The sequence below is a fragment of the Polypterus senegalus genome, chromosome 18 (assembly GCF_016835505.1).
Source record: "Polypterus senegalus isolate Bchr_013 chromosome 18, ASM1683550v1, whole genome shotgun sequence".
NCBI classification, from domain to species: Eukaryota; Metazoa; Chordata; class Cladistia; order Polypteriformes; family Polypteridae; genus Polypterus; species Polypterus senegalus.
Window position 1 is genome coordinate 26,573,252 of NC_053171.1, and position 13,710 is coordinate 26,586,961.

Below are 13,710 nucleotides of genomic sequence, written 5' to 3' on the forward strand. Positions count from 1 at the left end.
ATGATTGTTGCATAAGCAAAGAAAATGGCCTCCACATAGTTTTTTGTATGTAACATTTTTGTTGTTTAAGCTGCAGAGTTGGCAGCACTGGACGCAGGTTTTAGCAGTAAGGAACGTCACCCAGCTGCTGAAACCAACCGAAGTGAGATGTTCAGACCTGGGGCTGCCCTTCGGAAGGCGGCTCTGTCATTCATTTTGAAGATGGTAAAATAACGACAAGACCCTCACCTTTACACTGCGGAACAAATCCTTCTCTCTAGGCGAGGCATCCTTGGCGTGCATAAAGCTGTGCACCGCTGTTTTGGCAGCTAAATTTAAAACAAAACACACCACAGTCAAATATCTTACATCACAGCGGATGAGCATTTGCAAATTATAGGCAGAAAAAGGCCAACAGTTAAAATGAATGGAAACACACAAACCTTACCTTTGCCTTTCTTTTGAGTTCCAGGGGTCAGTTTGACTTTGTATCTTGGGGGAGAAATAAAATCGAGTTAGAAACTTCAAGTCTATGACAATTCAGCAGGCACTTTACTTGTTAGTACAACAACTCACTTGTAATTTACTAAGGCTGAGTAGGGGGAACACACAGGAATGGCAAAGAGCAGCTCATCGTCTGGGTGCGGCTGACCGGTCAGTGCATCTAGTAGCGTCTCTCCCTCCTATGACAGAAGCACACCATGTGTTACCCTGTGGTCACCGCAGACACAGGTGTCTTATGGTGTCTATGCAATAGGCAGGTCGGTGATGAAGGAACCATTTGAGTGATTCCAGCCAACAAGCACCGCATCAACTTGCCCAAACACATCATCATCATGACTGCTAACACACACACACACACACACACATCCCACATGATCACCTCTTGCCCTTGCACTTCCTGGTCCTGGTCTTCCAGCTCCTACAAGATAAACAGAGGTTATGAATTCCAACAGGCATCCAGATGACTGAGGAGTAGATACTAAATTTAGAGCGATTTGGAGCTTTTTTGGTTTTTAATTAAATATTTTTTTTGTTATAAATAGTTAGGAGATAAAAACAGACATAAATAGCCATCAGAAAATTGCACAGCAGTTCTTGATCACAAGTCAATAAAGAAAAATGGAACCCAGAAGTGTCCTTAATAGATGACCTAACAATGGCCCTTAGATCCTCAGCTTTTCCATTAATAAGGATGTCAAGCCAGTCGATAGGTAACCAGTTAGCAGCAATATGGTAGAAGGGCTTAACGGAGACGCTGAACCAATAACAGATGACAATGGTGACATACAGGGTAGTCCGTTTCTACTTACTGTGTACATACTGCATATCTATCCAATTAGACATATATAAATGAAACACCTGCGTGTGGATGTATGGAGCAGTCCTCTCTGCTCTCGCTCAACCACAGCCACTAAATGGCACGTGCTGGCTATTTTAAAATTTTTCTGGCATGCTCTTCACGTCACGTGTGTAGCAAACGCGCATTGAGTAGTGAGAAAAGAGCTATATAAATGTAAAGATTATTAAGAGAGAGAACATTTTTAAAAATGTATTCTATTGCCAGTCTTAAACAGGTAAGTGGAGCTTTCACATTATACGGGCGAGTCAAAATTAATGTTAACATTTGAATGGCGGAAACAATTTATTCACAAAACATACTTCATATGTACAAGATGATTTACACGAATGTCTCAACCTGTTTGCCATCATGTTCAACACATGAACCATATGTGGCACATAAATTGTATATAAGAATATACATAGCAGTACCATAAGTGTTAACATAATTTTGACTCCCCCTGTCATATATTCAACAACGCAGGCCCACACACACAGAGTGGCAATACACGTACAGCCCGATTACATACCGTGAAGAACATGTGTGGCACCTCCCAGACAAAGTGCAAAGCTGCACAGTTCTTTAGTGAGTTGTCACTTTTTACAAAATTAAATGTAATAGATTTGTGTGTAGTTACGGCAGTTAAAAATAAAAATGATTATCTACTCTCTCTCATATATATATATATATATATATATATATATATATATATATATATATATATATATAAATAAAATCCTAAGCCTAAAAGTAAACGATTTTATGTCACTTTAAATCGGGCTTATTTTAAAAACTATATATATATATGTTTGGTATCATTCTTTTCAGAATTTATCAAACATTAATGTGATGATGTTAGATTTTCAGTTTCTTATTCCGCTTTTACATTATAGACTAAAAAATATCAAGAACTCGCATCCCATGAGACAAGACTTAGTGCCAAGAGATTTAATCACGCCCAGGGCCAGAAATAAAAGACAAAGAGTAGTACAGCCGCTGTACAGGCTTTTAAATGGTCAAAGCGCCACACAGGGTGGCAGCAGCAGCTGATTGAGCAAAGAGGAGGTACAAAAAAAAAAAACCTGAATTTGTTTCCCATTGTATCACCGGTTAAGAGGGGGTTTCAGAGGAGCGACCTTGTCTCCTTGGGGTGCGTTTAGCTGCCCTCTTCACAACGCGAGCAGCAGAGAAGTGAAGTGGCTGGCACGTAGTGCAGGCCGCGGGTTGGCAAACGAAGCGAGCAAGGGGGGAACCCCCTAGTTATTATATATACTTTATGCATTTATGAATTACTGGACCTTTTAAGTATTCTTTACATTTTCTAGCTGCAAATTACAAGGTATGTGTGGGTGCATATACTGTATAATGATAAATATGCATAGAAAATAAATATTTTGCTAAAGCATGTATTTAGACATTTAGAAAACCTTTTTAAAAAAGGTTTCTTGTGACCTGCTCTACTCATCACACATCAGGTCAGAACCAATAACAGATCTGAGAAAAAGAAAATCTTATACTCTGAGAATACAAGATCAGAACCTGTACAAACTAAAGAATTAGGGATCTCTACATGCACAATGTAAACATGAAAGGGCAAATAAACAAGTCTACCCCCAGCCCAAGCCCTGTAGAAGTTTCTAGGGCACAAGTTGCCTAAATGGAATTGGTCCAAGGGCTGAAGAGGATGTGTGAGTCAGGCCTACACACCACGACATCCCACAGGTCTAAGAAACATTTCAAGAAAAGACACCTCTGGCCTAATGCAGATCTTGGCGGTTTACAGACCAGTCAGCTTACCAGAGGCTCCTGTTTATCTGTAGACCCCCACCCAGAAGAGCTGCTCTCCATCCAGGTTGTGCTGCATTTGATACGACGGTTTGTCTCATTCATTTACTTTGCTTCTGTTTTAGACACATTAATCTTAAGTTGTCTATAATGCATGAATGAAAGTGTAAACGGCTTCTGCAAACATGAGGGCTACTGTGAGAATATGGGATATTCTGGCCGAGTGTATGTAACAAAGAGTCACTTAGTAAGATCAGGGTCACCGTAGGACCCTTCTAGGATACAACGGGACAGAGAAGCATGCAAACAGAAGGAAAAGATGGCTGTGACAGAGAGAGAGCAGTACCAACAGTTGGCACATTCACCTTGTCCAGTTCATTTGCCACACTATCCAGACTCAGAGCTTGAACGTGATTAACCAGCTCCTCGCCAGATGTTCTTTTTTGTGCCACTTTGCCAGGCTGGTCCTTGCCCGAGGTCCCCTGCTGTGACCCTTTGTTCTGTGCCGGTCGGCCATGCTGCTCATCTCTCGTCTTTCCTTTTTTCCCTTTCTTTGATTTCTCTTCTTTACTGGGTCCTGCAGACTGAAGCATCCATACTTTAGTTTCCTCACCACACCTACTTACATTTAAGTCTGTGCCAGTGGAGTACTGGGAGCGAAGCAGGAACCAAACCTGGCTCGGTCCCCAGTCCCTTACAGGACACCCTAATGCACAAGCACAGGGCAGGGATGCCAATCGCCATACCACCCACTTTCTTTGGGATGTGTGGAGAAAGTCCAGACAGAGAACATGTATAATCTACACAAGCAGGCACTTGAACACGCTGGTCCCTGGAGCCATGCAAATCCCCACGCTGAAACATTGGCTCATATTTAGTTAGAAGCAGGCAGCTCCCTGAACTTCCGCCATTTCCCTTTATCTTTCAGGCGGACTCTCACCCCCAAAAGCTTCATGCGGAGCTCCCGGTCCTCTTCATCTTGATCTCCGTATTTCTCTTTCATTTTCTTTAGTTTATTCTGTACCAAAAGAGTGGAAAGGAAAATGTTACACACTACTAACTACAAGGGTATCATGAGGATGGTGTGATTTACTTTAATTTACTATTTACTATTATAATAAATGTAGGAAGTTAGGAAAAATGTTTAGAAGCTAAAAAGTTCTCATACTTGGCAGATAGCAGGTCAGAACTAATCTACGTAAAGATCTTGACAAGAACATGCTGCACTCACCCCATACCATATTACAACCAGAATAAACTAAGACCCGGGACCTCTACATGGACGTTGTAAACATTTAAGGACAAAAAATACAAGTTTGCCCAAGTGCTGCTGTGAAAAGCTGAGCTGGCAGACGTTTCAAGGAGATAAGCTGTGCCTACCCAGGATTGATTGCTCAAAGGGCACAAGATCTGAACATATGAGGAGAATCGGCTCCTACACAATGACAAACCATTGGCTTGAGAAGAACACCAGAATAACTTAAGGCTGATAGAGAAGCTCAAGAGTCTTTCCATCCAACCAGAGACCATGCAGCTTATTAAGACGAAGTGCCACTTGGTCATCTGGATTTGGGTCCCTAGACTCCTAGTAAGAGCAGCTGCTACCCATCCAGGTTGTGTTTGGTCACACTCAGAACTGTGCTCCTGCCCATTTTAATGTATGAATAAAAGTGTAAACCTTCTGTCCTGCTTGTTTTGGCTGGTGACAGAGGGATATTGTGGGGACTTATGACATTCTGTTCAGATCTATGTAATAGAAGAGTCTGAAAATGAGAACAGGGACACCCCAGGACTCCAAATCCAAGGGCACTGGTCCACATTCTGACGTCAGTACCTTCTGGCCGCGTTTCAATGGCTGCTGGGATGCACTGCTCTTGGAGTCACTCTGCCCACTTTCAGGGGGCACTGCTGGAGGTTCAGACACACTCTTCTGCTGCTGTTTCTTCTTCATTTCCCTAAAAAGAAACACCCAGTTCCTAAAGTCTGGCTTGATGGATCCTGAACCGGTAAGAAGCAAAAACAAGTACTCACCTGCGCTTCTTTGCTGACATGTACTTTCTTCCAGACATTGAGGTGTCATCCTGAAATACACAATGTGGTTAGGAGACATGCTGCTGCCCTACTCCTGCCCGCTTACCAAACAATTGTGCAGTAGTTTGGTGTCCCATGTTTGACCGAGGCACACTAACCCGAGCCCCAACTAAAGCCTCCTAATGTGTCACCACCACGTCCACCGAGGCATCAATACAATTGGCCTTACCTGCAGTGCTGCCTCCGTCTTTGAGGAGATTGTAGTCTGAAGGGACCTGCAAAAAAAAAAAAAGATGAACCATACTTGTTGGTCAGATATCAGTGGTCACTGCCATGGTGGTCTGCTACATTCAATGTGTCCTGCATCACACCTCTGGGGCCGCAGGTGTGGCAGCTCAATACTGGTGTCTGGAAAGCTAATGTTGTCATGGTCGCCTTTCTGGGGTTCTCCAGCCGGGGGTGGCGTGTCAGATTCCTCTTCCACTTCCACTTCCACTTCCACTTCTTCTTCCTCCACCTCCTCCTCATTCTCCTCTTGATGAACTGGTAAGTGCTGTTCACTTCTGTCCACCGACATGTTTTTCTGTGCCTCCTGCTCATCCATGTCCTCCTCGCTGCTGCTGTCGCCACCTGTTAATGAATAAAACACGAGGAATTTCAGGATGATCATGCAATGGCTGACCAACACTGCAACAGAAATGTTCATAGATGTGATGAACTACAACCGAACTTTTTCAGTCCTGTTCAATCCAGTTCAGGGTGATGATGTGGTGCAGAGCCTTACTTCACTACATCTGCCCAGTAGATGCCTGCCTCACAACCAAACCAATGCTCAATTTTGCGATTGCTTCTACCCTCACTTGTGATCAAGAACTTCAGGTGCCTGAACCTGTCCACGTACGGTGGCCATTTTCAGTAAGTGGCAAAGAACGAGTGGCACATCATCAGGAGACATCTGTGATCTAAGATTTGGAGGTACCCATCTTCAGCATTTGTGATCAAAGTCTAATTTCTGGTGCACAAATTGCAGAGCTGCTACCTTCAGGTGACCAAACTGGACACTCCCAGAACATTGAGAGTCCTTATGGAAGGAGGAGCGAAACCCACTTTTAGACACATTTGACTTCATAACAAAAATGTGAATACAATCCATGCACCACAAACAGGATGGAACCTGACACTTTGGGGTGATCCTTTACAAACTGTGGCAATGCCACCAATTAGATAGATAGATAGATAGATAGATAGATAGATAGATAGATAGATAGATAGATAGATAGATAGATAGATAGATAGATAGATAGATAGATAGATAGATAGATAGATAGATAGATAGATAGATAGATAGATAGATAGATAGAGATAATTAATCCCAAGGGGAAAGTCACATAATCCAGCAGCAGTATACTGATACAAAGAAACAATATTAAATTAAATAATAATAAAAATGAAAAGAATTAAAATAAAATTAATGTTCGCATTTACTCCCCCGGGTGGAATTGAAGAGTCGCATAGTGTGGGTCTCCTCAGTCTGTCAGTGGAGCAGGACAGTGACAAAAGTCTGTCGCTGAAGCTACTCCTCTGCCTGGAGATGACACTGTTAAGTGGATGCAGTGGATTATTCATGATTGACAGGAGTTTGCTTAGTGCCCGTCGCTCTGCCACAGATGTTAAACTGTCCAACTTTAATCCTACAATGGAGCCTGCCTTCTTAACAAGTTTGTCCAGGCATAGCTGCAACAATGTTCCGAAAATGACCATCTGCGTGAAGTTGGAGCCTATCGCATCAAAAAATGAGACCCTGAATTGGTCACCAATCCATCGCAGGGTGAAGAGTCACCAGTCAGCACATCTTTGGGCTGCTGACCACTGTAACACTGGATACGAGTTCAGTTTGACTGAAGTGAACACAGGTGACCGGATGAACAAGTAAGGACTGCAATGTACTGACCATGTGACAATACATTAATTCAACACATGACTGACTGAAACACTTAACCAAAAATGGCACTAGTGGCAGGTCAACTCTGTAGTGCTCATCCTGTCATCTTTCTGTTTCTCCATGCCAACGCTGTGCCCCTTTCACATCCATTTGCTCTCCTGTCTTCTCACTTCTTGCCCCTACTGCCCACTCTAAACCACTGCTCTATCCTGTACTGACATCTGCTCCCTGCTCAGACACCGTATTTTGCTACAGCTGTTGTGTCAGCCCCTGGCTACAATCATGTCCTCCATGTTGTCTTTCAGCTTATCCCCATTATTCCAGTATTTTCCAGGAGAGCGCCAGGTTTTTCCAATATCCCCCAAATTTTCATTACACAACCAACATCACCTCCCAGGTTAGCCAGATCTCACAGTGATAACGGAACACAGAAGCATCGCTGACTAGCTTTGTTGATTCGCCTAAAGCTACAGTATTATGGAGGGTGACGTCACCGTGACCTGCTACGTGACTGGGCCTCAAAGTTGAGTTGATGAAACACTAAGGCGTATGCTGATGGACTTGATAAAGGTTGACCGTCACTATTTCAGCCAATGGGACTCCAGTTCGATTGCTAAGGATTTCCGAGAGTGTAATTTCCAATTTCCCGCATCAGTGGACCGCCCTGTCACTACAGTTTTGGTGGCGCTGGTTGCAGAATCCGCTGCTGGTGTGAACTTGTAAACACTGGCAAGCCATTCCTACTTGGTTTTCTGCATTTAATATTATAATCTGCTCTCATTTAGCCCTGGTCATGGCTCCAATGCATAAAGGAAATGCTTCTCATGGTGTAAAGCACAAACGCCATACATTACCCAGAACAGATAAAGTGGAACTTCTGAAAACACTTGACAGCAGTGTGTGAAGGTGCGCCTCTTCTTTGGCCTTTTTTTACCCCCAGATGCTTACGTGCAGGCATCTCGCCAGCTCAGTGTAATGTTGCTTATTAACTGAAAAGTCTGTTCATGGGGAAACAATTTAATGACAAGTCGGTTAATATTGATAAACGTGATCATCGGAGTCTTGATGTTTGATATGACCTGATGAGCTTGTTTCAGTCTGTTGAAAAGAATCGCCAAAGTCACACGCACGGTTGTAGAATCAAGGTCAAATGTACTCAGCGGCAGACTGATTAGCATGCAATATTCGTTGGTAACTACACCCTGCTTCTTTTGCAATTGACCGATTCTGGTTAATTTTTGGGTCCCTCCTCGTGTGTGCAAATCTAACCAGCAAACTCACTAATCTGGCACCCCACCGGTCCCAATGATGCTGGACTAGTGATGGTCGACCCGTACCAAAGTAAGTAAACAAACTGCACCAAAAGGGAAAGTGTGGGCCACTAGAAGACATTACTGATTAAAGGGATGACTTCCTAAGAACTGATGGGCATTTTTATATGGACTAGACAGGCTATCGAATAACGTGTTGAGATACATTGCAACCAATGGAACGCCATAAAATCGAGTATGTTTTGCTTTCACGGTTTACATGTACAGTAGGTGATAAAGGAGACTCACCTTCTTGCAGTCACATTGTTACAGAATTAGAGACGCCTCTTTGACAACATAACACCCAACATTCAGATCAGAGGAGAGTGAAAAGAACTGACGCCTTCTACTTACTGGACCCTCTAGTTATCTTCCGTAGCTTTTTTATGCAGTATATCCTTTTGGAAAATATCCTTAAATATTTAACTGCTCACGTAAATCTTTGCGAGAACCGTGATGATTAATTCAGTGGACCAAGTTTAACAAGATTCTGGCTGAAGAAGAGGACACATAGGCTCATGTCCCGTCTCTACTCTGTCTAGGCTACTGTGAGCGGTACAGTCATTACATACAGTTATTCAGTTAAGTAATCAGAGAAATTTGTCTGGAGGATGGGCTGTCATATAAGGTGCTAGCCCTGATAGGTGGCCGAACAGCTCCTAGGGGGAGAGACAGAGAACACAACTGTCCAGAAACAATTTTAAACCCCTAAAGCTACCCATTCCAGATCACCTCCAGCTACCAGTTTAGCTACACACTCGAAAGCATGTCCCCATGTGGCGTGTTTCCACATCTCCTCTCAGTTTGGGAACAAACTCCCAATATACCCCCGAGACACGTCCCATTCTAATTATATTTTCTCTATAGTTTCCCACATCCCGTCCCAGTTTAGCCACAGACTTAGTACATGCCCCCATGACAATACGCTGTTCAATCTATTGAATCTCATGCTGCGCAGTATGCCCAACAAGTTCCTCCAGCGTCTTTCACTTTCATTACATACTGTCCAACATGTCTTGTTGTAGCCACCCAGTCTAAGTTAGCGCCTGGGGTTGCCTGCCCGCTTAGCTTTCTGATTGGGGTTCTGGCATCCCAATGTGGACACTTAAATCAGGTCATAAAGAACTGCCATCCAATGCAAAGGGCAACGAGTGACCATAAAACCAACAATTATGAAACTTGCCTTCAATGAGAAGTCAAGCACAATGACTCCTTTTATTGGCTAACTAACTACTTCAGGCAAGATAAGAAGGGGCCCAAGTTGCCTTCAAAGCTTGCATATTGTAATCTTTTTAGTTAACCAATAAAAGGTGTCATTGTGCTTGACTTCTCATTTCATTCATAATGGCTAACACGGTACAACACCCTACTACTACTATAGAAACTTGCCTTCAAAAATCAGTTGTGCATTAAGCAAAGTCAAATAGTCGAGAAGACACTAGACATTTGCTCATTTTGGGCTCCTATTAAGGTAAACCTGAACCAGCAAAAAGACGGTGAGTTGATTTCACTCATGCTTTCCATTTTGCTTGTTCTGTTTTTGATGGCCTGTCTTCCTTCCCTACTAACGCCACACTTGTCAAGGAGCTTCAGATCTGGCAATGAGGGGGCTTCCTTAGATGACCCTGAACCCCTAAATTTACAGAATTTCATGTGATCGGAAATGTCAGGAGGAAGTAGGCATACACATGGGTTACCAAGAAGCTCTGTGTCCATCTCTGTTGAAGTGCTATCCACCGTCTCCCCGTCGTCCTCTACACACTTGGTCTTCCTCTCTCCTTTATGCCGCCAAACACAGGATTCCTCCACCTGTGAAGAGGATTACAATTCATACCGTGCAGCTTAGATCCGCAGCCCACCACACTCAGACAAGACGTAGAAGCTCACCTTGAAGAGAAAGCTGAAGCCCATCATCAGATATGATGGAGGAAGGAAGTTCTTCTTACCTGAAATGATTGAGAGAAGACTAAGAGGAACATTTGTTCAGCAGTACAGTATGTCTTAGTGGGTACAAATAAGGCAAGTCACTTTCAGTCTTTAAAATGTTCTACTGCAGTAGGAAGAACTCACCTCTTATCATAAAGCTTCCAGTGGTCAAGTACTCTCCAGTGGGTGCCGTCTTGGACACCTACAAGACAACAGGGCCAGGGTGACATGAGTCCATCTGCTAGTGATCTGCCTATCACAACGGACAGAGGGTGCATGGGCACATGCAGTCACTCAAGCAATCCCACCATGCCCTTATTTACCTGGTGATGGTGGACCCACCAAGCACTTGTGATGACTTTGGCATCCCAAGCAGCGCTGTAGCATACAGCCATTGTGCCAGCTTCTGTCAAAGTGCGTGGAGGAATGTGCTCCCCTGATGGCAGATAGCATGAAACAACACAGAAGCAAGCGTTAAGTGCTTGAACAGGGTGACATTTCAGAGTGAAGCAGCTTCATTTGCCAGTTCTTTATGGAAGTGATCCACCCTGGTGCAACATTAGCTAACTAAAAGTATCACGCTCACCTGAAGGGTTTTTGATCACACAGCTGGTAGCACCATGGAGATCAGCATGCACGTAGATATCACCTGATGTGAGGATAAAATGGCAATGAGAGCCTGTGCCACTCGCACATTCTACATGTTGAGATTAGCAACACAAGGCACACCGGCCAGTCAGAGAACAGAGTGGTGCAAGAAGCGCTATGAGATAAGATGAGCAACGCCACAAAATCTGGAAGGTCAATCAATTAACTGGGCAAGGAGAAGGAATGAGTAGAAGGAAGTGGAGGACGAGCAGTGGAGTAAACAGACTAAGAAGGAAGGAAACAGGAGAGACTGGATGGGCACACAGAATAAGACCAGATAAGAGAATGGCCTCAACGGCCATTGAAGGTAAAAAGGTTGGACAAGATTAGGGAAGGAAGTAAGACGAACAGTTTCATGAAGTGAAGGACTGACTAGGAATGGCTGGATGGACAGAAAAATCACCATCTGTTAGGTTGTGTTGGTCAGATAGGCGTGAAGGAGATCTCTTTCAACAAGAAGAAAATGGTGGATCAAAAAGTGACAAGACAGGCATGGATGGAAGGCTGGAGGAGCATCTGAATGGGCAAGATCAAGGCAAACGGGAAATACGACATGGTGGGAACTGCTGGAAGGACAGGGACAAAGAGGAGGAAGCACTGAAGGAAATAGGATTGAGGAGGCATTACTTTAACAGGGATTAAGTAATGGAGGAGCAGCTAAATTGACCAAGAGGAGGAACAGATGACTGGCTGGATGGAAAGGAGGAGGGTGGAACCATTGGGTAGGTAAGGCTGGAAAATAAAGGAATGCCTAGAAGGAGAAGAATGACAGGTGATGGAGCACAAGCATTTCCTTACCTGACTTGAGGTAGCGCTTGACTATCATCTCGTTCTGTTGTTGGTCTCGACCTGCGATGATGAGGTAGTTTTCAGAGCTGATAAACCAGAGGAACTTTTCAAACCTGCAAGAAATTCACACACAGACAACATGCACATTGTGTTCAGAAAGCATCTGGTCAATCCACCCTCAGGAGAGAGACTCATCTTACCAATAGACTTTTCTGGCCTTCTGGATAGTGGACACCGTCTGGACTTCTTTCAGTGTCTGTTTTGTCTTCTTCTCTGCTGATTTAAAAGCCTGCACAGATGAGATGAATGTCAGCCTCTTTCTTTATCTGAATGAAACCTTTACTCTCATATGGCCCTACCTTTTCTGCTGCTTCCACAGTCTTCTGCTCCTTCTTAGCAGCATATCTCTTGTGATCATAGTATCTGAAATTGAGAAACAAGTGCAAATGTCAGAGAGAAGCAGCGATGACAATTAAAAAAAAGGCCAAGCTACATGCCTGAAAACTGCACAGGTAAGTCAGAGAAAATAAAACATTGGCAAGAGCCTCCGCTATGAAGAGGCTGAAGAACAAACTGGAACTTGGTCACCATATTGGGAAATGAGGGGATTCCAGGACATTGGTTGTCAATGGCTAGATGAGGAAGTGAGGGGATTAGCTAGGTCACTGGTAACTGACCTATGGGCACACTGGGATTTGCTAAATAATCTGTAATACTGAAGGACAACCTGGGAGATGCAAACTCAACTGGAGTTGAGATCAAGAAGTGAAAAATGTCCACTTGACTGAAATGCACCAGGAATGCAGAATCAATCCAAACCAATAAATGAACTCAGAAATAAAAAAACAAGCATTTTAATGGGGCCTACTTTTTGGCATTGGCGTAAGCAGACAGACTGAGGTCAATGTCAATCATTACAGGCTTGTTCCGTTGAATCTGATTTTTGTGTTGCTGCCGGCCTTTATTTTTCTTCTTCTTCTTTTTGCTGCTCTTCTCTTCCTCTTCTTCCATTTCATTCACCTCATCCTCATTGTCCTCACTATCAGAAGAGGCATACAGATCCCTGTCCAACACAAAGAACAGACAAGGAGACTTGATTTTTCTCTCATACACTAATATGCCAGCCAAGGAACTGCAGTCATAACCTTGACCTTAACCTGGAGCATAAGTGCCACCCACCTGAGTAACACTGTTATCTGGTTCACGTTCAGTTTCAGCTCTTTGATGGCACAGGCCACAGGATCACCCAGGGCTTGTGCCTCCTTTACGATTTGTCCAATCTCTGTCCAGTCCACTTGGTTGGCCAGAGCACTGCACACTACCTGGATAGCCTTCTCTACCACAGGGAGGTTCATCTCGATCAGCTCCCCTTTTAGACGGTCATTTTCCTGCAAAGACAGAAGCCAATCAGCTGAAATGAAACCTCATGAAGTGTCTTTCTATAACAATCGCATCTTCAGGGCTGCATGCTGCCTAGAAGCATCCCAACAACTTTACTTTATACAGAGCCTCTTTATAGCAAACACAACCCCAAGGTGTTTTATATTCACTGTGCTTTTTTACAGCTTGTGGTTTACAAAGCCTTAAATAATCTGCGCTCCATCCTATATTTCAGAATGCCTCTCACCTTACACTCCAAATCGTAACCTTAGATCTTCAAATGAGGGTCTGCTTAGAATTCCAAGAGCTAAACTTAAAAGAAGTGGTGAGGTGGCCTTCTGCTGTTATGCACCTAAAATCTGGAACACCTTACTGAAAGAAATTCATCAGGCTGATACGGTGGAGCACTTTAAAAAAAACTGCTGAAAACTCATTACTTTAACATGGCTTTCTCATAGCTTCATTTTAGTGTAACCCTGATGTTCTGTATATGCACTGAATTATCATTATCATTCTTGGCGTCTCCACAATCCGTACTAACCCCTACTTTCTCTGCTGTTCTTTTTCCTTTTTTTTCC

The 13,710-nt window shown here is 43.5% G+C and overlaps 1 protein-coding gene across 2 annotated transcripts in view; it reads right to left on the reverse strand.

Moving 5' to 3' along the window:
* Positions 1–13,710, reverse strand: part of LOC120518491 (nuclear export mediator factor NEMF-like) — a 41,039-nt gene that overhangs the window by 3,693 nt on the left and 23,636 nt on the right. For both annotated transcript variants that reach the window (XM_039741307.1, XM_039741308.1), the window contains exons 12-31: positions 12,932–13,140; positions 12,621–12,815; positions 12,112–12,175; positions 11,953–12,041; positions 11,762–11,865; positions 10,902–10,964; positions 10,639–10,751; positions 10,460–10,517; positions 10,277–10,335; positions 10,087–10,198; positions 5,509–5,767; positions 5,367–5,412; positions 5,138–5,187; positions 4,941–5,061; positions 4,047–4,124; positions 3,472–3,690; positions 863–901; positions 556–662; positions 428–471; positions 229–308 (exon numbers count right to left, since the gene is read on the reverse strand). In XM_039741307.1, the coding sequence (XP_039597241.1) occupies positions 229–308; positions 428–471; positions 556–662; positions 863–901; positions 3,472–3,690; positions 4,047–4,124; positions 4,941–5,061; positions 5,138–5,187; positions 5,367–5,412; positions 5,509–5,767; positions 10,087–10,198; positions 10,277–10,335; positions 10,460–10,517; positions 10,639–10,751; positions 10,902–10,964; positions 11,762–11,865; positions 11,953–12,041; positions 12,112–12,175; positions 12,621–12,815; positions 12,932–13,140 (2,109 nt within the window). The remainder of the gene's footprint in view (positions 1–228; positions 309–427; positions 472–555; positions 663–862; positions 902–3,471; positions 3,691–4,046; positions 4,125–4,940; positions 5,062–5,137; positions 5,188–5,366; positions 5,413–5,508; positions 5,768–10,086; positions 10,199–10,276; positions 10,336–10,459; positions 10,518–10,638; positions 10,752–10,901; positions 10,965–11,761; positions 11,866–11,952; positions 12,042–12,111; positions 12,176–12,620; positions 12,816–12,931; positions 13,141–13,710) is intronic.